The sequence below is a fragment of the Hemiscyllium ocellatum genome, chromosome 48 (genome assembly GCF_020745735.1).
Source record: "Hemiscyllium ocellatum isolate sHemOce1 chromosome 48, sHemOce1.pat.X.cur, whole genome shotgun sequence".
NCBI lineage: Eukaryota > Metazoa > Chordata > Chondrichthyes > Orectolobiformes > Hemiscylliidae > Hemiscyllium > Hemiscyllium ocellatum.
In genome coordinates, this window is record NC_083448.1 from 5953743 (window position 1) to 5980785 (window position 27043).

At 47.0% G+C, this 27043-nt stretch overlaps 2 protein-coding genes across 2 annotated transcripts in view; one reads left to right on the top strand and one right to left on the bottom strand.

Annotated features, from left to right (window-relative positions):
- LOC132836899 (myoferlin-like) overlaps nucleotides 1-4936 on the top strand; it is a 141436-nt gene extending 136500 nt beyond the window's left edge. Inside the window, exon 53 of the mRNA XM_060856466.1 lies at nucleotides 4498-4936. Coding sequence (XP_060712449.1) covers nucleotides 4498-4554 — 57 coding nt within the window. The 3' untranslated portion in view covers nucleotides 4555-4936. The remainder of the gene's footprint in view (nucleotides 1-4497) is intronic.
- Nucleotides 4937-6897: 1961 nt separating this feature from the next.
- Nucleotides 6898-24515, bottom strand: LOC132836936 (VIP36-like protein). Its single transcript, XM_060856514.1, has 8 exons — nucleotides 24372-24515; nucleotides 22526-22647; nucleotides 19265-19382; nucleotides 17416-17498; nucleotides 14436-14597; nucleotides 13984-14098; nucleotides 11320-11439; nucleotides 6898-9737 (listed from the first exon to the last, which is right to left on the bottom strand). The coding sequence occupies exons 1-8, from the start codon at nucleotides 24490-24492 to the stop codon at nucleotides 9595-9597; spliced, it is 984 nt and encodes a 327-aa protein (XP_060712497.1). The 5' UTR covers nucleotides 24493-24515; the 3' UTR covers nucleotides 6898-9594.
- Between the last annotated feature and the right edge of the window lie 2528 nt (nucleotides 24516-27043).

Below are 27043 nucleotides of genomic sequence, written 5' to 3' on the forward strand. Positions count from 1 at the left end.
GGTGGCGGTTGGAGGAGCGGGGCTCAAGGGCGGAGGAGCGGGAAGTGGAGGAGATGCGGTGGAGGGCATCGTCGATCACGTCTGGGGGGAATCTGCGGTCCTTGAAGAAGGAGGCCATCTGGGTTGTGCGGTGTTGGAATTGGTCCTCCTGGGAGCAGATGCGGCGGAGACGAAGGAATTGGGAATATGGGATGGCGTTTTTACAGGGGGCAGGGTGGGAGGAGGTGTAGTCCAGGTAGCTGTGGGAGTCAGTCGGTTTATAATAGATGTCCCTCCCCTCCCCTATCAGCGTTCCGCAAGGACCACTCCCTTCGTGACTCCCTTGTCAGATCCACACCCCCCACCAACCCAACCTCCACCCCCGGCACCTTCCCCTGCAACCGCAGGAAATGTAAAACTTGCGCCCACACCTCCACACTCACTTCCCTCCAAGGCCCCAAGGGATCCTTCCATATCCGCCACAAGTTCACCTGTACCTCCACACACATCATCTATTGCATCCGCTGCACCCGATGTGGCCTCCTCTATATTGGTGAGACAGGCCGCTTACTTGCGGAACGCTTCAGAGAACACCTCTGGGCCGCCCGAACCAACCAACCCAATCACCCCGTGGCTCAACACTTTAACTCCCCCTCCCACTCCACCGAGGACATGCAGGTCCTTGGACTCCTCCACCGGCAGAACACAACTACACGACGGCTGGAGGAGGAGCGCCTCATCTTCCGCCTGGGAACCCTCCAACCACAAGGTATGAATTCAGATTTCTCCAGCTTCCTCATTTCCCCGCCCCCCACCTTGTCTCAGTCGGTTCCCTCAACTCAGCACCGCCCTCCTAACCTGCAATCCTCTTCCTGACCTCTCCGCCCCCACCCCACTCCGGCCTATCACCCTCACCTTGACCTCCTTCCACCTATCCCACCTCCATCGCCCCTCCCCCCAGTCCCTCCTCCCTACCTTTTATCTCAGCCGGCTTGGCTCTCTCTCTCTTATTCCTGATGAAGGGCTTATGCTCGAAACGTCGAATTCTCTATTCCTGAGATGCTGCCTAACCTGCTGTGCTTTGACCAGCAACACATTTGCAGCTCAGATATGTAATGACCAGGCACGAGTTTAAACTGAAATGTCTAAAGTTGCTCTGGCCCCAGTGAATCGACACCAATGGCCTGGTGTTGAATGCCATGCTGTTAAAATCATCACTTGGTCTTAGTTTATGTTCCCTATATTTGCTGCTGACACCTTACACTCTGTGCAAATGCACACCCTGTGCTGCGTCAACTCATCTCAGCCTGTGTAGCGCCAGGGAGATGGCATGGATGTCCCATGCCAATGTTAGGGAAGTGGTGGAGGAGAAAGGAGATTGTTGTGCAGACTGCTCCTGTGAGGAATCCTCATGAGGGAAGATGGACAGGGCGGTGTTTGTGCAGTGTGTCCAGGAAGCTTTTCTAACTCAGTGTGCAGATTGTCCGACCAGAGGGGAGGCCATATTGGATTTGGTACTCGGTAACGAACTGGGACAAGTGATGGGCTTTTTAGTGGGTGAGCATTTTGATGATGGTGACCACAATTCTGTGACTTTCACCTTAATTATGGAGAGAGATAGGTGCGTGCAACAGGTTTTACAACTGGGGGAAGGGTAAATACGATGCTGCAAGACAGGATCTGAGGAGCATAAGTTGGGAGCATAGGCTGTCAGGGAAGGATGTCATTGAAATGTGGAACTTTTTCAAGGAACAGATACGATGTGTCCTTGATATGTATGTACCTGTCAGGCAGGAAAGAGATGGTCGTGTGAGGGAACCTTGGTTGTCGAGGGAGGTTGAATGTCCTGTAAAGAGGAAGAAGGAGGCTTACATAAGGTTGAGGAAACAAGGTTCAGACAGAGCGTTGGAGGGATACAGGATAGCCAGGAGGGAGCTGAAGAAAGGGATGAGGAGAGCTAAGAGAGGGCATGAAAAATCTTTGGCGGGTAGGATCAAGGATAACCCCAAGGCCTTTTATACGTATGTGAGAAACATGCAAATTGACGAGAACGAGGGTAGATCCGATCAAGGACAGTAGTGGGAGACTGTGTATTGAGTCGGAAGAGATAGGAGAGGTCTTAAATGAGTACTTTTCTTCAGTATTTACAAATGAGAGGAACCGTATTGTTGAAGAGGAGAGTGTGAAACGGACTGGTACGCTAGAGGAGATACTTGTTAGGAAGGAAGGTGTGTTGGGCATTTTGAAAAACTTGAGGATAGACAAGTCCCCCGGGTCTGACGGGATATATCCGAGAATTATGTGGGAAGCAAGAGAGGAAATTGCAGAGCCGTTGGCAAGGATCTTTTTGTCTTCACTGTCAATGGGGGTGGTACCAGGGGACTGGAGAGTGGCGAATGTTGTGCCCCTGTTCAAAAAAGGGAATAGGGATAACCCCGGGAATTACAGGCCAGTTAGTCTTACTCCCAAAGTAATGGAAAGGGTACTGAGGGATAGGATTTATGAGTATCTGGAACGACACTGCTTGATTAGGGACAATCAGCACGGATTTGTGAGGGGTAGGTCTTGCCTTACAAGTCTTATTGAATTCTTTGAGGAGGTGACCAATTATGTGGATGAGGGTAGAGCAGTGGATGTAGTGTACATGGATTTTAGTAAGGCATGTGATAAGCTTCCCCATGATAGGCTTATGCGGAAAGTCAGGAGGCATGGGATAGTGGGAAATTTGGCCAGTTGGATCGAGAATTGACTAACCGGTCGAAGTCAGAGAGTGGTGGTAGATGGTAAATATTCAGCCTGGAGCCCAGTTACAAGTGGAGTTCCGCAGGGATCAGTTCTGGGTCCTCTGCTGTTTGTAATTTTTATTAATGACTTGGAAGAGGGAGTCGAAGGGTGAGTCAGTAAATTTGCAGACGATACGAAGATTGGTGAAGTTGTGGATAGTGAGGAGGGCTGTTGTCAGCTGCAAAGGGACTTAGATATGATGCAGAGCTGGGCTGAGGAGCAGCAGATGGAGTTCAACCCTGTCAAGTGTGAGGTTGTCCATTTTGGAAGGACAAATAAGAATGTGGAATACAGGGTTAACAGTAGGGTTCTTAGTAAGGTGGAGCAGCAAAGGGATCTTGGGGTCTATGTTCATAGCTCTTTGAAAGTTGCCACTCAGATGGATAGAGCTTGTAAGAAGACCTATGGTGTATTAGCGTTCATTAGCAGAGGGATTGAATTCAAAAGTCGTGAGGTGATGTTGCAGCTGGACAGGACCTTGGTAAGGCCACATTTGGAGTACTGTGTGCAGTTCTGGTCGCCTCACTTTAGGAAAGATGTGGAAGCTTTGGAGAGGGTGCAGAGGAGATTTACCAGGATGTTGCCTGGAATGGAGAATAGGTCGTAGGAGGATAGGTTGAGAGTGCTAGGCCTTTTCTCATTGGAACGGCGAAGGACGAGGGGTGACTTGATGAGAGATGATCAGGGGAATAGATAGAGTAGATAGTCAGAGACTTTTTCCCCGGGTACAACAGAGTGTTACAAGGGGACATAAATTTAAGATGAAGGGTGGAAGGTATAGGGGGGATGTCAGGGGTAGGTTCTTTACCCAGAGAGTGCTGGGGGCATGGAATGCGCTGCCTGTGGGAATGGCAGAGTCAGAATCATTGGTGACCTTTAGGCGGCAATTGGATAGGTACATGGTTAGGTGCTTAAGCTAGGACAAATGTTCGCCACAACATGGTGGGCCAAAGGGCCTGTTCTGTGCTGTATTGTTCTGTGTTCTGTGTTCTAAGATCAGATACCTCATCTTCCCACATCAATATCCGGACTCTCACCCAACCATCCTAAGAAATAGGAGCGGGTGGAGGCTGCTCGGTTCATTAATCCTGCTTTGCCATCAGATCGGGGGATGGATTATCTGACTGTGGCCATTTTACTGCTTACCACCTCCAACTGTAACATCACCTCCTTCAGTGATCAGTAATCTGTCAAACTCAGCACTGAACTCACCTCCACGTGGAAGTGGACTACCTTCCTCTGAGAGGGCCAAGGGCACCACCTCTCTGTTTTGGGACGCCTGACTTTGCAACCATGCCTCAAGGTTCCCTCCCGACGAAGGGCAGCGGCGTCTCAGCACCCCGTTCTGTCAAGCCCCCTGAGAAATTTCCAGAAGATGGCCCCTCATCCTTCCGAACAAGACTCCTGCACCAGGTCCCTCAGACTGCCCCTCAGAGATGAGGGGAGAGAATTGATGTGCCAACGTGCAAGTGGGAAAACGCCGAGGACTTGAGCCCGTGGGCAATGGGGAGGGTGGTGTAAAGGGGGTGAGGGGGTCAGTGTCGTCGCAGTTCTGGCCATTGGGGTACTCATTTGGCAGTCAGCTCACCCCCAGCCCCCCCCCCCCCCCCACACTTGCTTGGTGACAGAGCCGCCACCCACCATGATGTTGTGGGTTTTCTTTGGGGGGGGGGGGCAGGCGGTGTCTATCTTGGATACTACGTGTTCTTTCCTCGAATTTGTTTTTTTTAACAGAATGCTCTAGCAAACTTTTTGTTGCAGTCCACCAGATACCACAGGAAGAAAAAGTGAGGAGAGAGAGAGAGAGAGAGAGGCCATCTGGAGTCGGAAGGCATCCAGCCTCGTGGTCGAGTGTGGGGGGTTGCTCGGCCCGGCGGGAACAGAAAGGGAGAAGCTCATTCCACGCTGCGGCTGACTTTGGCGTTGACAGTAGCTGGCCACGTGCCTGCCTTGATGTGTGTGTGTGTGTGTGTGCGTGCGTGGGCCAGAGATGCAGGCCTCCAGAGGGGTAAAACAGAATCCCGCGTTTGTGGGTGGAACATTCCGGACAAGGCTTGCCCCGAAGTCAAGAAAGAAAAAGCCTCCTTTGCGTTCCATGCTGGACTCGTGTCGATGAACCCCAAAATTGAACACTGTGTGGAAGGCTTTGAGGAATCAGGGCTTTGGAAACTTGTTATGTCGGATTTCCACTTGCAGCCCATCTGAGAGTTTCCCGTTTACTTGCATGTTTTTTTCCCAAAAAAAAAACTGTTTTTAAAAGGGGATCTTTGTTTCTTTTGCCAAAGAATTTGTCGCAATGACATATACAAAAAAATATTTTTTAACTTGTTAAATATGTATCAGCCCACTGTAAATAAAATGCAAAGATGCTGTTATTTAACGGACAATTTGTTTCTCACTGGGGGGGGCCGAGAGATTACAGGGAGAGACTGGAAGCTGATTAAAGGGTTGCGAAGCATGTTGTTGTGGGAGAGTAATGGACACCCTCGAGCAAGTTACAGGCTGCGTCCTAATGCAGAAGCTTGGACGGTTTATACTTGGAATCTATAATGGGTACCACACGGCGGCAGTCTGATTGAGGAGTTCGGGGTTTGAAGAATGGCCTTTGAGAGACGTCTGAAGTTCAAAGACGAGGTAAGGGGTCCTTTAATTGTCTTCTCGAGATGTGATGAGAGGGGTAAGCTGTGCGGGGGGAGGGGGGGAGGTTGGATGTCAAAGTTATAATCCCAGTTCAAAGTCTTCAGGCATTTGTGCAAATCTCAAGATGTATTTTTGTGGTTTTGACACTCCCAGGAGTTATGACCCAAGAGGGGGTGGGATGGTGTGGTGTTAGTGTCACTGGACAAGTAACATGGCACTCCACACTAAGGCTCTGGGGGTACGGGTTCAAATGGCACCATGGCTAATGATGATGTTTGAACTCAATACAAAAGAAGTTTGGATTTAAAAGCTGGTCTTCGTCAACCCTGGAACTATGGCTGGCAAACCATATGCATTTTTACAGCTTATCAGTTGTACCAAATTACCATAAAGTCTAAAGAAAGGAATGAAATCAGACAGACCGGCTCGTATTTTAACTCTGGATCTAACCCTGGGCTGTTCATCCCCTCAGACTGTTCGGTAGAGACACTGTCGTGGAAGATTTCCTTTCTGTTTTGAAGACAAAATTCTACTCTCAGTTTAAAAGAACAGAGGGAACTTTACTGTGTTACTCACCCTATGTGGGCCCTGGCCTGGGAGTGTTTGATGGGGGACAGTGTAGAGGAAGCTTTACTCCGTATCTAACCCCGTGCTGTCCCTGTCCTGGGAGTGTTTGATGGGGAACAGTGTAGAGCATTACTCTGTATCTAACCCTGTGCTGTCCCTGTACTGGGAGTGTTTGACGGGGGACAGTGTAGAGAGAGCTTTACTCTGTATCTAACCCTGTGTTGCCCCAGTCCTGGGAGTGGTTGATGGGGGAACTGTATTGAGGGAGCTTTAGTTCCATTTTAAAAGAGCAGAAAGAAGCTTACTTTCAGATTAAAAGTGTAGAGGTAGCTTTACTTGGTATCTAAGTGCATGCTTTCCCTGTCCTGGGAGTGTGTGATGGGGACATTGTGAAATGTCTTCATACAATGTGTATAAAAGAATGGAGAGAGTTTTATTTAAAAGAGCAGAAACCTTTACCTTGTGTGTAACAGTGTGCGGTCCCTGTACTGCAAATGGTTGATATGGATAGGGGGCAGAAAGCTTTACTTCAGTTGAACGGAGTAGAAGGGACTCTGTACCTTAAAAGAATGCTGTCCCTGTGTCCAAAGCGTATGAGGGAGACAGCGTCTGAGAGTTTTACTTTGTGTTTAAGTGTAGAGAAGGCTTTCTTTTCAGTTAAAAATTATTCTCTATTCAAATGTGTGTTGGAATTTTTGATTGGGTCAACATTGAGGGAGCTTTACTCCCTGTTTAAAAGAGGAAACCTTCCTGTGCATCTGTTATCAGTGCTGTGTCTGCCCAGGGAGTGCTGAATGTGAATTCTGGGTTCTTCACTGATTAAAAGATCCTGGGCGATTGAAGTTTGAGTAACATACAGTGTACCAAGAGAACACGTTTGAAAAACAGATCTAAAAAAAATCGTAAAGACACTGCTTTCCTGTAAATTTCTGATGGGATTTATTACAGCAGCATGTAAGAACAGTGGTCTGATAATAGATTCACCAACAAAAGCAATTATCAATACTCCTGTATGTCTGGCTTTTGGATCATGCTAAAAGACTTAAAAAAAAAAGTCAGTCACCTTGCTCTGTCCCAAGCAAGATCGTATACTCCTGAACTCAGCTGCACAGACTGCTTAGATGGCTAAGAGCTGATATTTGCCACTTCGGATGATCCAAACACCTGTAATCCCATAGACTAAACAAAAAATGGTACAGTAGTTATAAACACTTTAATGCTGACATTTGCATCTTCATTGATTCCAGTGATGAACTAGATATGAATCAACTCAAGTGACTTTGTCAATACAGGAGAGAGAAGCTTGCGTTTTTGCCCAACACCTTGCGAAAGCCACAGCGTCCACACAATAACCAGTTGGCTCGGTTTCCATGGTCTGCAGGCTGTTTGCAGTTGTTAAGCTGAAATGTAATACTCAGCAAGGGACAGCCATTGTGGCTGGGATTAACATGAACCCACCCCACCCTGCATCTCCGCATCCTGAAGCAAGTCGGAACTCCAGCTATGTTGACATGGATCCCTCAAATCCCCTGACTCACTTGCTTTTATTTTGAAGCGAACAGATTTATCCCTTTGTGTTCTGCCCTTCCAACCCAAATGAGGTCACAGAGTTCACTCGACAACAAAAAGTGAGTGACATATTTCCTTCACTGATCACACAGCAGCAGCGTCGGGTTGGACACTTGATGTTGGAAGAGTCAGAGCTTCCAGTCCCATTCCTTTCAGATAAAATTGCCATTCTCAAACCGTTGTGCCTGTGCCCGAAAGATCCAGATCACAGAGCAAGATTCTGATTCAACCAACACCTGAGAAAGAAATGTGCGATCTGGTCATGATCATTTTGCTACTGACAGGAGCTGGCTGTGAAGAAATAGGCTCCCACCTCTGCATTCCAAGGTATTTCAGTGCCTGTTGTGCAACTTGGAGGTGGGATAGAATTGCAAGATGACATTTTTGAGAATGTGTGAACTGCAACATCACTGACTCACAGTTTACAGTTATGAGAAGGAGGGATGACTTCACTATTGTAGAGGCAAAGCTCCTCTTCAGTATTGTGTGCATTTTCCTGCCTGTGCCAGAGTGATGGAACACTCCACTGAGTGAGCAGCAATGAATAGTGTTGCCATCTGGTTCAGCCCTGTAATCCTCTACTTTCACTCATGCATGAACACACTCCCTTTCACAGCTACACCTCTCAGCAGTGCCCTCAGCAAATGGAGCCCCTTTGTTCAGGCAGGTTCATGGGCATGGGCACCTCCAGAAGACTCTCAGAATCCAATTTTAAGCGTGGCTCTCTCAATTTGTCTGCAGCGTGGTTTAGTCCAGGAGTGCGCAAGAAAATCTCATCAAATTGCAGGGAAATGAAGATTTGATGAGAGAGAGAGAGAGACAACGTCCCTCCTCTTCCAATGACGAGCAACTAAAGTTTTAAAAAGTTAATGTCAATGCATTCTCTCTCAGCCCATCATTCTCACGGTTTCACATTAAAATCAGGAATCATTTAACAGGAGGACATGCAACCACAGCTCACCTAACTCACAAACACGGATTGTCAAAACCTGACTGGTCCCAGCAGCTCCCGTTGTGACAGCCCAGGAATTTACAACCACCCCACCGCCCTGTGCAGACAAGGGGCTTGGCTCAAGACAGCACTCATCGTGGCTCACAGCCCCAGCAACCTCGCAAGGGTGAACTCATCCTGACTGTTTGGAGCCAGCCTGACACACAATGCCATCAAGTCAACACAGCCAACTCCGCACATTGAGAGGAAGGTTCACCGGAAAGGGAAAAAAAACAACTTTTCTGTGACTGTAGTGCCTTTTGATGCAAACAGGGGCGGGGGGGGGAGGAACATTTAAAAAAAAAGGAAATGAAGGCAGACATTGGAGCTCTCTCAAACAAATCACCAACTGTCCCAAAATCCCCCTTTCCTGTCCTTTCCCAAAATCAAAAAGGCCATGCATTTTCACCAAAGTGGAAATCGCAAATTGAAATTTAAAAAAAAAACTCATGCTGGATCCAATCAACAACAGACTACGCGCCAAATCCTGAGTGATTTATGTAAGGACAAAGGGGAACAGTTCGAGAGATGATATTCTTCCTCAATTTGACTTCTGTTTTTGAACTGGCAAACCTGTTCTTGAACTCTGCAAAAGCCACGGTCTGGTCTGGAGGAACTCTGCAAGATTATTTTCAAGTTGGGGAAGAAAGATTGTGGACACTAGTCACAGCAACCCATATATACCTCTTGACATACATACACACACACACACACACACACACACACACACGAAAGACATTTTAAATGTATCAAACACATCTGGAAAGAGGGACAAAAACAGAAATACCAACAATTTTGCCTCATGGATTTTCTTCTTGTTGAAACCTCTTCTGATGAAGGTGTTTTTTTTTGCCTATCACTGATAGTCAGTTGGTCCCATAATCTTAGTTAGCAGTGAACGAGTTCACAATACAGTTTTCCAACTGTACTCTGTAGAGTTGGAAGCAAGATCAAAGAACTGCAGTTGGCAATGAGCCGAAGACACCAGAGATGAGGAAAATAAACCTGTGCTCCCTCCTCTCCCCAAGGTTCTGAGTCTGAAACGTGGTCTCCTCAGCAGGGCCTCAGTAAAAACGCTTTCGGCTCTGTTCTTGCCACTTCTGGAACACGATGATGCCGATCACGGCCAGCACCATCAGGCCAACGAGGGAGAAGAAAACAATGAAGAACAGGGTCAAACCACTCATCGGCTCGTAATCCAGGTCATCTGCGGAAGGGAGAAGGAAAAGCCAAGCTAGAAATAAAGCAACCTCGAAACAACAAGCAGAATACTGGGGAAACTCAGCAGGTCTGGCAGAGAGAGAGAAAAACACAGGAAATGTTTTGAGTCCAGCGTTACTTCTTCAGAACTCAAAGCAACTTTGAAAGAAGTCACGGTTGAGATTTCCACGGGGAGGGCTGGCAGTTGTTGCTTTAGTCATAGAGATATACAGCACGGAAACAGACCCTTCGGTCCAACTCGACCAAGCTGGCCATATATCCCAACCCAATCTAGTCCCACCTACCAGCACCTGGCCCATATCCCTCCAAACCCTTCCTATTCATATACCCATCCAAATGCCTCTTAAATGTTGCAATTGTACCAGCCTCCACCACTTCCTCTGGCAGCTCATTCCATACACGCGCCACCCTCTGCGTGAAAAAGTTGCCCCTTAGGTCCCTTTTAAATCATTCCGTCTCACCCTAAACCTATGCCTTCTAGTTCTGGACTCTCCCACACCAGGAAAAAGACCTCCTAACTCCTGTACTCAATGGTCTGACCAATAAAGGAAAGCATACCAAACGCTGCCTTCACTAACATATCTACCTGTGACTCCACTTTCAAGGAACTATGAACCTGCACTCCAAGGTCTCTTTGTTCAGCAACACTCCCTAGGACCTTACCATTAAGTTTATAAGTCCTGCTAAGATTTGCTTTCCAAAAATGCAGCACCTCGCATTTATCTGAATTAAACTCTATCTGCCACTCCCTAGCCCATTGGCTCATCTGATCAAAATCCTGTTGTAATCTGAGGTACCCTTCTTCGCTGTCCACTACACCTCCAATTTTGCTGTCATCTGCAAACTTACTAACTATACCTTTTATGCTCACATCCAAATCATTTATCCAAATGACAAAAACTAGTGGACCCAAGACTGATCCTTGTGGCACTCCACTGGTCACAGGCCTCCAGTCTGAAAAACAACCCTCCACCACCACCCTCTGTCTTCTACCTTTGAGCCAGTCTGTATCCAAATGGCTAGTTCTCCCTGTATTCCATGAGATCTAACCTTGCTAATCAGTCACCCATGGGGAACCTTGTCGAACGCCTTACTGAAGTCCATATAGATCACGTCTTACCGCTCTGTTCTCATCAATCCTCTTAGTTACTTCTTCAAAAAGCTCAATCAAGTTTGTGAGACATGATTTCCCACGCACAAAGCCATGTTGACTATCCCGAATCAGTGCATGCCTTTCCAAATACATGTACGTCCTGTCCCTCAGGATACCCTTCAACAACATGCCCACCACCGACGTCAGGCTCACTGGTCTGTAGTTCCCCGGCTTGTCCTTAACACATTTCTTCGAATTAATTCTCGCCTTTCTGATAAAATAAGGGGCAAACATTCTCACGATAAAGTAATTGGATAGCTCTTCCAAACAGACAGCACAGGCACTAAGCATCAAGTGGCCCCGTTCTGTGCTGCAAGATTCTAAGGCGTTCTGTCTCTGTCCCAGAATGTTGAACATTTACAGACTAGTGTCTGTCTGTTCTTTGCAAGTGGAAAGTTAGAGCAATTTGCCTTACCATCTTCAAACTTGAGGTTATCCACACTTGGAACTAGCACGACGTCATCCAATTCAGTCTCCTCAGCTGTTCGTTGCACTGTCAGTTGGTAGACCTTTACTGATATAACGTCATGATTATCTACGAGGGAAAAGGTGTTGTTCAAAAAAAAGGGGTCAGAGGACCCGATCGTGTGTCACTCACTCTAAAATTACACTTCCTCCCCCTTGGCCAGTACAGTTACGGTCCTGAGCTCCCGGTCTGTGGCAGCTACCCACTCCTCACGGTCCTTGGCCTGGGTGTGCCAGCCCTTCTGTGGCCAGACGAGCGAAGACGAAGGAGAAAGGCTGCTTCTGAATTCAAACCTCCCTCTGCAATCGTCACCACCTCTTCTCTCTGAGAAGGGAAGTCTGGTCACTGACAGTGCACCCACAGTCCAGGAGGACAACAATGGGAGGAACCATGGTGTCCTTAGCTGAGTTTTTGACAAGGTTCTGCACAGTAGGCTACTGAGTAAAGTTAGATCATGTGGGAGAGCTTACCAATTGGAGACAAAATTGGCTTGATGGTAGGAAACAGAGAGTGAAGTTTTGTTGTTTGGATTGGAGGCCTCTGACCGGCGGTGTTCCACAGAAATCAGTGCTGGGTCCACGCCTGTTTACCATTTATACAAATGATTTGGACGGGAATATAGCAGGTATGGTTGCTAAGTTTGCAGATGACACCAAAATTGGTTGTCTTGGACAGCGAAGAAGATCATCTAAGATTATAAGAGGGTCAATGGGCTGAGGAGTGGCAGATGGAGTTTAATTTGGACAAATGCGAGGTATGGCATGCATTTTGGTAAAACGAGGACTTACACAATTAATGGTAGGGCTCTTGGTAGTGTTGTGGAACAGAGAACTGAGGGATTCAGATGCAAAGGATAGGTTAGTTAGTAAGGCATTTAGCATGCTTGCCTTCATTACTCAAACCTTTGAGCACAGGAAGGTGGGGGGGGGGTAATGTCATGTTGAGGTTGGAAAGGAAGTTGGTGAGGCCTCTTCTGGAGTACTGTGTGCAGTTCTGGTCACCCTGCTGTTGGAATATTATTATTAAATTCGAATAGGTTCAGAACGGATTTACCAGGGTTTTCCTAGGATCGGAGGATTTGAGTTATATAAAAAAAAACTGGCTGAATCGGCTGCGACTTGTTCACTGCTGTGTAAGAGGTTGAGGGTGACACGATAGCGGTTTATAAAAGCAGGCGGGCCATAGATAACGTGAATGGCAAGGATCTTTACCCTCGTGTGCGGAGTTCAAAACTAGGGGGCATATTTTGAAGGTGACAGGAGAAAGGTTTAAAAAGCACACGAGGGGCATTCTTTTTTAAACAGAGTGGTTTATGTGTGGACAAACTGTCAGGGGAAATGATGGATATGGGTACAGTTACAACATTTGAAAGTCATTTGGAGAAGTGCATGAATAGGAAAGGGTTGGTGGGATAAGGGCCAAACACAGGTAAGTGGGACAAGTTTTGTTTGGGACCATGGTTGAGATGGAGCGGTTGGACCGAAGGATTCCTTTTCATGCTGTGTGGCTCTAAATGTTCATATAACCAACTATAAGGAAAGAAAACCGGCTGTTTCTGATCTAATTCTTGTGAAGTGGGCACTGCTGGTCAGGCCAACATTGACTGCCTAGCTCTAATTGCCCCTTGCCAAGGTGGTGGTGCACTGCAGTCACTATGGTTGCAGTAGACGCACATTGCTGGTCGAAAGGGAATTTCAGGATTTTGACCCAGTGACACTAAAGGAATGGTGATATATTTCTAAGTAAGAATGTTGTGTGACTTGGAAGGATGGCGTTCCCTTGTGTCTGTCTTATCTTTACAGGGTGGTAGGAGGTTTGGAAGGAGCCTTGGGAAGTTGCTGCAAGGCACCGTGCAGTTAATACACACAGCTGCTACTGAGCGTCAGAGGTGGAGGCATTGGATATTTTTGGATATGGTGCCAGTCAAGCAGGGGCTGCTTTGACCTGGACGGTGTTGAGCTTCTGAAGTGTTGTTGGGGCTGCCCCCATCCAGGGCAAGTGGGGAGTATTACATCACACACTCCTGACTTGTGTCTTGTCAATGGTGCGACAGGCTTTGGAGAGTCAGGGGGTGAGTTTGGGACTTGTGCAGGATTCCCACCTTCTGACCTGATGTGGAAAGTACCGGATTTAAGGCGGCCCTGGAGTCCCTTGGATCCAGATACTGGTCCTACCATCCATCTCTCTCCTCAAAATGAGTCAGCCGTGGCCTTGAGTTGGGAGGGTGTGGGTTCAAATTCCAGATTGACAACACCAGTGCAGTACTGAGGGAGAGCAACACTATTGGGGGCAGTCTTGGATTTAAACCTTGAGGCGAAGCCTCATTTATTCCCTCAGTCCACGAGCAGGAGACCATGGCGGTATTTCTAAGGGGACCAGGTAAGATCTGCTCGGTGCTCTGGGTCTATGACCTATCCTTCAAACATTACAGAACAGAACCCAGTCATCATCACACTGTGGATTGCTCCGTGCACATTGGTTGCCTCACGTCCCACCTTGTGATGTCATTGGCCGCAGACCCTGGAATCGTGGGAGTTCCTAAATGCCAGGCCTCCCCCTCTTCTCAAGCACTTCTCTGGCTACCCAGTGCAACGCAACATCCAAGACACATACCGGTCAAATCGCCAGTCGCTGATGAGATCCCAAAGTAGTAGCCCAAAGGCAGTTTGACACCAGGAATGTCAATGCAATCTTTCCACTCATTCTTGCCTTCAATGTTGATCATGACCTGCACAAACAAATTCATCAACTCACTTCAAAGTGTTTCCTGTCTGCTCTTGACATGTGACCGGAAAGCTGATCTTTAATTCTGTAGTCCTAACAGGGCAGCCTGTGTGTGCCAGGGTCAGCAGGACACAGAGGTCTGTTCAAGACAGGTCAACAATTAGATCAACAGGAATCGAACAAGACACTGCAGCAAACTGAGACAGTTAGCGCAGGGGGCCAGTCAGGGTCCCAGGTTCTCAATCCAAACTCTGTGGCCCGATAAAGGGGGTCGGTTAAGTTGGGAAACCTCACATTTTGTTGGGAGCCGAAAGACGTGTTCTTTCTCTGGCAGCACTCACCGTGAGCCTCCGTTTCAGGTACCGGATCACCACAAAGGTGTCGTGATTGAGATTGCGCACGAGGGCGGTGCACCCTCCGATGGTGATGGGCCGTCCATCTCGTGAGTGATCGTACGACAGGCTCCCATTGTTCACCATGGCCGAGATGTACGGGAAAATTCGCTGTGCGGCAAGAGGGTGGAGAAAGCAGATCAATCCACAAACACAAAGCAATGAGCTCAACATCCTTCAGCAAATGGCGGCCTACTGATTTCCAAACTGACAGAAAGGAGACAAACTCAACTCCTTAATCTCGAAGGCGGTTCTCCTGTTACTTATTCATAAGTAATCATTTGAACTCAGCACTCCAGGAGACTGCATCGAACTCTGTGGCGCAAACACACTGGTTCAGAACTGAATGTGAGAGAATGCAGAAGGAATCCAATGGAGCTTGACCATCAAGCTTTCAAACTCCTCCCACTCCCTCGCAGCATCCAACAATCTCCCCAGTCTCCCTCTGAAAGAAATCTTAGTCCCAGCCAATGCCTGTGAGAGACGCTCTGATCTCTCCATGCAGTTGGGTGATGGTGGGTGGGAAGAGACAGCACACGACAGGACACAAAGTTCAAACACTGCAAACTAATAGTTTTCCTTGCATTAGAATCACATTTTTTTTTAAAAATGGAGTATGATAAACTCAAAACAGAAAAGCAAGGAAGTGAGACATGCCAGAGAGCACGGAGGTTGGAACACAAGACTACCTGGTTGGAAGACGAATATCTCCTCTTCTTAGCCTGCACATCCCCGGGAACAATCCCAAACAGTAGCAATGAGATAAAACAGGAAGTTCAATAACTTATCATTGCTTGGAGTCAATAGAGTGGCATGCAATTCCTGCAAACAGCAATCTGCTGCTGATACCGACCAGCACGCAACAAAACATGTGGATTTCTCTCACCGCTCGGAGACTGCAGTGGCCCTTATGATAGCAGTCTTTCCAGGTGAGGCTATTCCGATGGATTACATCTACAGTGACCGATTGTGAAATCAGGAAATGACTTGGGGATAGGGATGTGGTTTTAATGTTATCGGGATGGGGTCCATTTCTGATTTTGTCGCAGTCTGTTTGACCGTGAGGGGAAAACTAGAAATAGATCAGAATTGATCACATCCCATAATTCTGGTCAAGCCCCACCTTGAGCACCATGCCCAGTTCTGGTCAAGCCCGGCCTTCAGCACCATGCCCAGTTCTGGTCAAGCCCCACCTTGAGCACCATGCCCAGTTCTGGTCAAGCCCGGCCTTGAGCACCATGCCCAGTTCTGGTCAAGCCCCACCTTGAGCACCATGCCCAGTTCTGGTCAAGCCCAGCCTTGAGCACCATGCCCAGTTCTGGTCAAGCCCCACCTTGAGCACCATGCCCAGTTCTGGTCAAGCCCAGCCTTGAGCACCATGCCCAGTTCTGGTCAAGCCCCGTGTTGAGCACCATGCCCAGTTCTGGTCAAGCCCCACCTTGACCACCATGCCCAGTTTTGGTCCATCTTTAGACCCCACCGAGTGACTTGTCAATTGGGGGTGGGAAGGTGCAACAGAAGGGAACTGCAAGATTGGCGAACAGGATCATCAGCAAGAGAATAGGTCGAACTGAGGGAGTGCTGCAGTGCCAGAGGTGCCAGCCACTTCGATGCTAAATTCACAAAGTGGTGTTTTTGTGATGATTCGATGAGATGGGATACAAACACGAGTATTTTGATCAGATTTCGGCGACCTTGTTGGGACCTGCTCCGAATGGCTGCCAAACTCTCACATTTTTCAGTGTGCGTTGCAGACTGTCAGAAATCTGTCAAGCAAACCTTCGCTACTCAGTGTGGAATGATATGTTTTCCTGACTGCGACCACATGTGGATGTGAAGGAAACAGTGCTGGCAACTGGTCGTTGGAGCGCAAGTGAGTGTCTCCAAAGTGAGCGAGCGAGCGGGCGGGCACGTAAGTTGTTTTAAGATTCTGAAACCCACAATGTCAGATTACGCACTTGGAACGGAAATAGTCGACTATTTTCAAAACGGGGAAAGGACTCAGAAATCTGAAGCACACATGGGAGTCTGGGTTCAGGATTCTTTTGAAGTTAACATACAGGTTCACTTGGCAGCTAGGAAGGCGAATGTCGTGTTCAGTTCAAGAGGGCTGGAATACAAGAGCTGGGATGGATTGGGAAGGCTGGATAAGGCTCTGGTCAGACACCATTTGGAATATTGTCAGCAGTTTTGGGCCCCGTACGCAAGGAAGGACATGCTGGCACTGGAGGGGATCCAGAGGACGTTTGCAAGAAAGACCACAGGGATGTAGGGCTTGTCATCTGAGTGATGAGGGCTCTGGGTCGACCATCCATGGAGTTGAGAAGCATGAAAGAGAAGCTGATTGAAACTTAGAGAAGACCGAGAGGCCTGGATGGAGAGGGCGTGGGGAAGATAGTGAAAGACGAGGACCTGAGGGCACAGCCTCAGGGTGAAGGGATGGCCCTTGAGATCTCAGAGTGAGGAGGAATTTCTTCGGCCAGAGGGGTGGGGAATCTGTGGAACTCACTTGCACAGAGAGCTGTGGAGGCCAAGTCACTGAGTGTATTTAAGGCAGAGACTGAGAAGTTCTTGATTGGTAAGGGATCAAGGGTTACAGGGTGAAGGCAGGAGAATGGGGTAGAGAATCATAGCAGCCATGATCGAATGATGGAGCAGATTCAGTGCACCAAATGGCCCAACTCTGCTCCTATATCTTATGGTCGAACAAAATTTGGCAATCAAAAGAAACAATGCTGCCAGTAATCTCTTTGATTTTTGCTGATAGATTAATCAAAACAGATTTTAAATTAACAATATCATTATTTCACAACATCCCTTGTTTCAACAAGGAGCACTGATAAAGATGTTTAGAATTCTATCATAACACTCATTTTTATACTGAAGAGCAGCTAATTATTACTATGTAGGCTGCAATCCCTGAGCTCACCTCCTGCTGTTTCTCCTCGTTGGGGTAGGTATCCATGAATATTCCCAGTCCGGAGAACAGATCCTTACTTCCGAACACCGTACCTGAAGGGGAGAAAGCATTTTTAAAACTCTAAAACTAGATTCCCCAATCTGGGCATCGGGTTCCCCCCGCAACCCCCCCCGGCCCACTGACCGCCACAACTTCTCCTTCCCCATCTCAAACAGATAGGTGGGCAACTTTTGTAAGGCAACTCTCCAACAGCAGTGGTCATTTAGGAACCTGGGCAAAGAGACGTTCAAGGACAACTTGTATTTATATAGCACCTTTCATCGCATAAGGACCTTCACAGATTCGAAAACAAGACATGACTGTGCCATGCAACAAGATAGTTGGTCAAAAAGGTTGGTATTAAGCAGTGTCCTCAAAGAGGGGAGGGGGGGAGAGAGAGAGAGAGAGAGAGAGAGACACACACACAAAGAGACAGACAGACAGAGGGAGTCGGGGGAGGGGGGCGTAGAGAGAGAGAGAGAGAGATTGGCAGAGATGTGTGTGTTGATGATTACAGAGCTTGGGGGCCAGGCAATTGAAGGGCCAGTCAACAGTGTTGGAGTTATTGAAACCAAAATCAGAGGAGCACAGACACCACAGTTAACTGTGACATCAACTCTCAATCTGAAAAAAATCCAGGGAAAAAAAACCATCAGACATTTGAGCTCACGTTTACTCAGCTCCAAATAAGCTTTTCAAGATTATATTCAAACACATCCATTCCGAGTCTATTACAACACGTCTTATTTTAAGGTAATCTGTTGTCTATCTGCCCCCGTTCTCAGGAAAACATCAATCTTCATTCACCATTTTCTGCAGGACTGCACCGAACTTGCAAAACAACCTCGCCCCGCCCCTCGAACTTAAAAAACAAAGTCCAGAAATTTCTAACAGGAATCCTGAAGTGCAATTGCTCTGAGCTACATTTTTCACATGTACACAAAAGCCCATTAGTTCTCTGAGGCACTTCTCCATCAAGTTGTTTTTTTAAGAGAAATGACCACTGCTGCAGGAAAAAAACATACAGTTTACTCATGAAACTCTTCGGACACAGAAAAACCCATCTGTCACAGATTCAAAAATACAACTTCCAAATTTAACAACAAACGGAATTTTAATTGTTTGAGGCAGAAGGAGAAGCTGGATGGGTCGGGATCTTTTTTCAATGGAGTGGAGGAAATTGGGTGGGGGACCTTATAGAGGTTTCTATAATAATGAAGGAGACAGATAAGGTGAATAGCAGGTGTCTTCCCCTTAGGGGGTATATTTTTAAGATGAGAGAAGATAGATTTAATGAAGATATGAGGGGCAATTTGTTTTTTTTTACACAGAGTGGTTTGTGTGTGTAATGAACATCCTAGGTAAGTGGTGGATTTAAGTACAGTTACAAAGTTTAAAACACATTTGGAGAATTACATGAATAAGAAAGGTGTGGAGGGACAAAGGACTGGTTAAGATCATGGTCGGCATGGACTGGTTGGACCGAAGGGTCTGTTGCTGTGCTCTGTGCCTTGACATATAAATGACACACTTCACATCACGTTATTCCAGTTCTGATGAAATATCACAGACCTGAAACGTTTGCTGTGTTTCTCCAAGATGTTGCCAGACTTGCTGAGTTCCTCCAGCACTTTTGTTGTGATTTGAGATTTCAAGCAACCCTGATATTTTACATTTGCATTCCAGTATTAGAGAGGGGACATTCTGGTGGTACCTTTCCTATCGATGATTAGGTTCGAGTCAATAAATCCCAAGCAGGAATGTACATTCTAAGCATGGTCAGTCGCCCACTGTACCTGGAGGTTTCAGATCACCGTACCTGGTTGCATGCGATCTTTGGTGTACCATATCGCAAACCCGTCACCATTCAGATTTTTTTTCCCTTGGCCATGAATTTTGAAGTGAACCTGCACCTCCCAGTCTTGCATTAAACAGGCCTGAAGAGAGACAGAGGGAGCATGGGCAATTGCTGAAGGCATTAAATATGAAACCACAGCACAAGTAACTTACAGCACCAAGCCATTCAAAGGCAAAGTCCACCTTGTTTCCTTGATTTCTGTATCTAGCCCTGTGTTCTGTCTGTACTGGGAGTGTCTGATGGGGATAGTGTCGATGGGGCTTTGTCTAAAAGAGTAGTGGGAGCTTTACTCTCGAACAGAGGTCACTACAACGCAATTCAGGCCCTTGCGCCAACCTGTGGAACCAATGTGAAGCCCATCTAACCTACATGATTCCATTCTTGGGGTCCATATGCCTATCAAGTGACCATTTAAATGCCCTTTAAGCTGGCGACCATCACAGGCAGTGCAATCCACACCCCTACTACTCTGAGTAAAGAAACTACCTCTGATATCTTTCTTACATCTATCACCCCTCAATTTAATGCTATGTCCCCTCGTGCTAGCCATCGCCATCCACTGTCCACCCAATCTAACCGTCTGATGATCTTATATGTTTCAATTAAGACACCTGTCATCCTTCTTCTCTCTAACGATAACGGCCTCAAGTCCCTCAGCCTGATCCAAAGCTTCCACATCCTTCCGAGAATGCGGTGACCAGAACTGCGCAAACGTGGCCTCACCAGAATTTTGTGCAGCTGCAGCATGATCTCATGGTCCCGAAACTCAATTCCTCGACCAATAAAAGCTAACACACCATATGCCCTCTTAACAACTATCAACCTGGGTGCCACCTTTCAAGGATTTATAGACCTAAACACCGAGATCTCTCTGCTCATCTTCATTGCCAAGAATCTTACCATTAGCCCAGTACTCTTTATTCCTGTTGCTCCTTCCAAAGTGAATCACCTCACATTTTTCCGCATTAAACTCCATTTGCCACCTCTCAGCCCAGCTTTACAGCTTATCTTTGTCTCTCTGTAAACCAACAACATCCTTCGTTACTATCCACAACTCTACTGACCTTACTGTCATCCGCAAATTTACTAACCCATCCTTTTATGCCCTCATCTGTAGATTCACCAAGGGTGAGGGCATTTAAATGGTCATTGGATAAACATATGGATGAGAATGGAATAGTGTAGGATAGATAGGCTTGAGATTTGTTCCATAGGTTGGCGCAACATCGAGGGCTGAAGGGCCTGTACTGTGCTGTAATGTTCTTTGTTCATCCAGGTCATTTATATAAATGATAAACAGCAGTGGACCCAAACCAGATTCTTGCGGTACCCAACTAGTAACTGAACTCCAAGATGAATATTTCCCATCAACCACCACCCTCTGTCTTCCTTCAGCTAGCCAACTTCTGATCCAAACAGCTAAATCACCCTCAATCCCATGCCTCCGTATTTTGTGCAATAGCCTACGGTGGGGAACCTTATCAAACGCCTTAGTGAACTCCATATACACCACTTCAACTGCTTTTCCCTTATCCACCTGTTTGATCGCCTTCTCAAAGAACTCAATAAGGTTTGTGAGGCACGACCTACTCTTCACAAAACCGTGTTGACTATCCCGAATCAAATTATTCCTTTCTAGATGATTATGAATCCCAACTCTTATAACCCTTTGCAACACTTCAACCACAACCCAAGTAAGGCTCACCAGTCTATAATTTTCAGGGGTGTCTCTACTGCCCTTCTTGAACAAGGGAGCAACATTTGCTATCCTCCAGTCTTCTGGCACTATTCCTGTATACAAGGACAAAGATTAAAGCCAAAGGCTTGGCAATCTCCTCCCTGGCTCCCCAGAGAATCCTAGAGTAAGTCCCATCCGGCCCAGGGGACTGATCTATTGTTACACTTTCCAAAATTGCCAACACCTCCATATGCATGTCAATCCCATCTTGTCTACGAGCCTGTATCTCAATATTCTCCTCGACCACATGGTCTTTTTCCTGTGTGAATGCTGATGAAAAGTCTTCATTTAGCACTTCCCCTATCTCCTCAGACTGCATGCAAACCTTCCCACTCCTATCCTTAATTGGCCCTAATCTTACTCTCGTCATTCTTTTATTCCTGATATAGTAATAGAAAGCCTTAAGGGTTTTCCTTGATCCTATCTGTCAATGACATCAAATGTCCCCTCCTGGCTCTTAGCTCTCTCTTTAGGTCTTTCCGAGTGAACTTGTAACTCTGAAGCGCCCTAACTGGGCCATCACATCTCATCTTTACATAAGCCTGCTTCTCCTCTTGACAAGAGATTCAACTTCCTTAGTAAACCACAGCTCCCACACTCAACAATGTCCTCCCTGCCTGACCAGTGCCTACTTATCAAGGACCTGCAGAAGCTGGTCCTTAAATAAGCTCCACATTTCACTGGTGCCCATCCCCTGCTGTTTCCTTCCTTATCCTGTGCATCCTAAAACTTGCCTCCAATCTCTGCATCCAATCCCATGTTCTCCCTATCCTGGGAGTGTTTGAAGGGAATAGTACAGAGAAAGCTTGACTTTCAGCTCAAAGAGTAGAGAGAGATTTAATCTGTATCTACCCTCTACTTAACCTGTCCTGCAAGTGTTTGATGGGGTGAGTGTAGAGAGAGTTTTTCTGTGTGCTGTATCACTGCTGTATCTGCCCAGTGATGTAATGCCTGGGTTCTTCAAATGATAATTTTTATTCCTGAACCATGCCTTTTCATGTAGCTTTGTACTGACCAAGATAGATAGTCAATGCACAAGTTACAAACAAAACATAGCCTTGGCTTTCCTATAACTTTGCTGGACTTGTCTGGGGAGTGTTCATCGGGACAGTGTTGAGTAGGCTTTACTTTCAGCCAAAAAAGTAGAGGGTGCCGTCCCTCTCCTGGGAGGGATGTGTACAACATGGAAGGAGCTTTGCTTTCTGTTTAAGAATAAAGAGAGCTGTAGACTATATCTAACCCTGCATCGTCCCTGTCCTCAGTCCATTTGATGGGCACAAGCTTTACTCTGTATCTTTCGCTGTGCTGTTTCTGTCCTGGGAGTGTTTGATGGGAAAAACGTGGGGAGCGCTTTGCACTCTACCCAGTCCATTATGTACTCGCCACATTGATGCTGACACTTGTGTGGAAAGCATTTATTTCCCTGTGCTAACAAGCTTATTCCAAGATCTACAAATACATCAAAACGTGGAATGAACCCTTACTACACGATTCCAGATGGCTCCCTGTTTGCTCTGGAGATCGGGGGTCAGTCGGATAAAATGGGAGGTCACCATTGTGTTTCCCTGGAGGTCCCAGTGAGTGTTAGAACCCGTGGCTCCCACACCTATGACAGAAAAAGAAACAAGCAGCACTTAGCAGGGAAGAGAGCCAAAAAACAAGAGTGGGCTATTCCACGAGATCATGACTTTCCCGACAATGGGTCAAAATCTTGCAACTTGGGCACTCTCAAAAATGCGAGTGGAAGAAGATGTAGGCCATTCAGCCCTTTGATCCTGCTTCTCCCATTCACTAAGAACTTGGCCGACCTGATTACATCTTCAAATCTGAACTCCCAACTGCCCGATAACTTTTCACCCACTCCTTGCTTGTCAAGAATCTATTTCCACCTGGACTACAGTCAAAGGACTCTGCAAATTCTGCCTTTTCAGGAGCATTCCAAAGGCATTCCAAGAGGAAAGACTCACCTTCCAATGGATAACCCCTGATTTATAAACAGTGACCCCTGATTCTAGATTCTCCCACATGAGGGGAATCCACATGCACCTTCGCAGGACCTTACATCTTTCAATCAAATCACCTCTTAATCTTCTAAATTCCAGCAGGGACAAACCTAGTCTGACCCCAACCTTTGCTCCCAAGACACCCTGCCCTTTACCAGTATTCGTCTGGTAACCCTTCCCTCAATTGCTTCCAGTTCCATTTAATCATACTATACAGAGGAGGTCCTTCAGCCCATCAAGTCTGCACTAACAAAGAAAATTAGTGTAAATCTGCACTCCTTCCACTTTCCAGCACTAGCCCATAGCCTTGAATGTGATCACATTTCAAGTCCTCATTCAAGTACTTTTTAAAAGTGGTGAGGAGGCAGGGTGGCACGGTGACTCAGAGGTTAGCACCGCTGCCTCATAGCACAAGGGATCCAGGTTCAATTCCTGCCTTGGGCAACTCGCTGTTTGGAGTTTGCACATTGTCCCCACGTGTGTGTGGGTTTCCTCCGGGTTTCTCCATGTTAAATTCCCACAGTGTTTGGTGCATTAGTCAGGGATAAATATTGGGTCGGGGAATGGGTCTCTGTGGGTTATTCTTTGGTAGGTCAGTGTGCACTTGTTGGGCCCAATGGCCTGTTTTCCTATATTAAACTAATCTACCCTCCCTCGGGAGTGCACTTCAGATTCCCATCACTCTGTGTTTTCTTTTTCCCCAAATTCCCTCTAAAGAGGGAACTTCCTCAAAGTGATGCCCCTTGTCATTGGCCCTTCAACTGAGGGGAACTGCTGATTTCTAACCAACCTGTCCGTGCTTCCTCATAATCTTGTACACCTCAAACCGGACCCCTTCAATCTTGTCTGCTTCAAAGCTTGTGAGCTTGTCATCCTGCCTCTCTTCACCTGGCCTGCCCCCTTTAGGGATCTTTGGACAAACACCCCAAGATCCTGCTTCCTGTTCCTGAAGTTCCTCCTTAATACTGTGCAGATCTCATCTCTCTAATTTTCTATGTAACTGGACTACAATCTCCTACTTTTGTAGTTATCACCTGTCCATAACCAATAAGGTCGTTAGATTTCCTAATTTATGGTTGTGCCTGCATACATTTACACAGCGCCTCACTGCATAACATGGCGACCAAACAGTGCACAGGATTCCAGTAAAATCTATTCTCTTTGAATGTGGTGATTGCCATCCCTGCATTTTACCCCCAAGGGTTCGAGGGGCTTTGCTCGGCAGAGATTGGATGAAGTGGGTGGGGGGAAGTGCACGCAATTCGCTGCAATCCGTTCGAATGTTTGCAGCAGAAGGCAGGAAGGGGAAAGTCAAGGCAGCCCTTACCCTGGTAGGGTTTCACCAAGCTGTGCTCTCGCTTCAGATACTCCTCTGTGCCGGAGTCCGCCTGGCCCGGGCTGAGCAGAGCCGCAAGCAGCAGAGAACACAGTAGCCAGGGCAGCGCCATTGCCGGAACAGCTGAGCGGGTTCCACTCCCCTCCACCCCCCTAGCTCTGGCCGCTCCGGGATTGGCTGCTGCCGCTGTCGATCATGGCGCGGGCTCCGGGCCGCGTTCCATTTTGGAACGCTGCTCTTTGGGAGACTCGGCCGCCAATTGGCTGCTGGAATGGATACTTGTCCAGGCCTGGGCTCCACTCTGTCCCTCAACAACCCTCATCCCTGCCCTGGCCGCCTTCCCAAATAGACGTGATAAATTCTATGTCCTCCAATCTTATTCTCCACAGCAGCGCTCCGAAAGCTAGTGCTTCCAAATAAACCTGCTGGAGGATAACCTGGTGCTGCGTGATTCTTAATTTTCCCAAATAGACACTGATTTTGCTAGGAGAAAGTGAGGACTGCAGATGCTGGAGATCAGAGCTGAAAAATGTGTTGCTGGAAAAGCGCAGCAGATCAGGCAGCATCCAAAGAGCAGGAGAATCGACATTTCGGGCATGAGCCTTTCTTCAGGAATGCCTCTCCTGCAGCTTGAGAGAGTCCATTGTTATGAAATGCCCCAACCTTTGCTGCCCACAATGTTTGGGCATACACCTCTTTGCGATTAAGGAACAAAAATACTGCAATTGCTGGGAATCGTGAAACAAAATTAACTGGAAGTGCTGGAGAAACTCAACAGGTGCTGCAGCATCTGTGGAGAGAAACACACTTTACGTTTCCTCTCCCACATTACTTCTTCCAAAGACTGGAAACGCTAACTTTTTCTTTCCTCTCCAACAATTGGACACAGAGTTTTGAACAAAACTTGGTTACACTTTTCTTGGTGCTAATTTTAGCCGAGAAGCAGCAACGAAATTAATGGGTTGGCAAAGACTTGTCTGTTATCATTAGGACACTGGCATTCAAAGTAAAAACAACTTGAAATGTCGTGAGCTGAAACAAAGTCAGTAGATTGACCCTTGTTTCTTAAAGTTTCCAAATTTAATCAGATTTTCCTTTCCATTCTGACACAAGATCTGAACGAGAGAGTCTGAAATACAAGGATCCGGCAAATTCTAGTCATCAGTGAACATTTTTCCTTTAATTCATCTCCACTTAATAACCACGAGGAACATCACGTCTTGCCAGAAGCCTGCCTTTCTAAATTTAAACTTGAGCTATCTGTCGGTTTTCAGTAAACTGCACTGTAATAAAGTTGTCTGGCCAAATATATTTATGTAGAATTACAGAGAAAGCAATAGCTGGTTATCGGTCAATCGGAAGGCACTAATTGAAGAGTTTTGAAGATGTTGCAAGACCTTTTTTTATGCATTCCCAGTTAGAGCCTAATTTTGATATGCATGGGTATTATGAGCCTATTTTGAATGGTGGCAATTTTCTTTGAAGTTTTTTTTGCAGTAAGATTAACAGTCAATTTCTCCAACTGCCACTTCCTCCTCCAAATCCTGTTCCCTACCAAATCTGAGCTCTTCTTTGAATAGGATGCCATATTTGAATACCTCCAAGGTTCAGCCTCAGTACTCAGCACGGTGACACAGTGGTTAGCATTGCTGCCTCATAGCGCCAGAGACCCGGGTTCAGTTCCCACCTCAGGCAACTGACTGTGTGGAGTTTGCACGTCCTCCCCATGTCTGCATGGGTTTCCTCCGGGTGCTCTGGTTTCCTCCCACAGTCCAAAGATGTGCGGGTCAGGTGGATTGGCCATGCTAAATTGACCACAGTGTTTGGTAGGGTTGTGGGTCGGTGTGGACTTGTTGGGCTGAAGGGCCTGTTTCCACACTGTAAGTAATCTACTCCAGGAGACTTTTACAAAGTTGCTGTAACAATGGAAAATTGTACCCCCAACCCTTGAGACCTATCTGCAGCCTTTCACAAGGTTGACCACATTATTTTCCTCCAAGATGTCTCTACTGAAGTCCAAATCATGATTTTAGATGAGATTCCCTACAGTATGGAAACTGGCCCTTTGGCCCAACAAGTCCACACCAACCCTCTGAAGAGCAACCCACCCAGACCCATTTCCCATCTCCATATTTACCCCTGACTAATGCACCCAACACTGTGGGCAATTTATCTTTCTTTTAATCTTAAAATCCCTGCAGTGTGGGAATAGGCCCTTCAGCCCAACAAGTCCACACCGACCCTCCGAAGAGTATCCCACCCAAACCCAATCCCCATTATTCTACATTTACCCCCAATTAATGCACCTAACCTACAAACCCCTGAACACAATGGGAAATTTAGCACGGCCAATTCACCTACCTACACATCTTTGAACTCTGGGAGGAAACCGGAGCACTCGGAGGAAACCCACGCAGACACGGGGAGAATGTGCAAACTCAACACAGACAGTCGCCCGAGGCAGGAATCAAACCCAGGCCCCTGCGCTGTGAGGCAGCAGTGCTAACCACTGAATCACTGTGCCGCCCACAAATGGAGTGGAGAATGCTGGCAACAATCTCGCAACCTCTCACATAGAATCCCAACAGTATGGAAGCAGTTCATTCAGTTTGTCGAGTCCATAACGACCCTCTGAAGACCATCCCACCCAACCCACCCCCCCC

Bases quoted from the DNA above. Each gene is read 5' to 3' on its own strand.
- LOC132836936 (XM_060856514.1), bottom strand. From the start codon at position 24,492: ATGGCGCTGCCCTGGCTACTGTGTTCTCTGCTGCTTGCGGCTCTGCTC. The intron at 17,499-19,264 runs GTACGGTGATCT...TCTCCCCTTCAG, and splicing joins CAAAGATCGCATGCAACCAG to GTACGGTGTTCGGAAGTAAG. The intron at 14,099-14,435 runs GTGAGTGCTGCC...TTGTTTGTGCAG, and splicing joins ACCTGAAACGGAGGCTCACG to GTCATGATCAACATTGAAGG.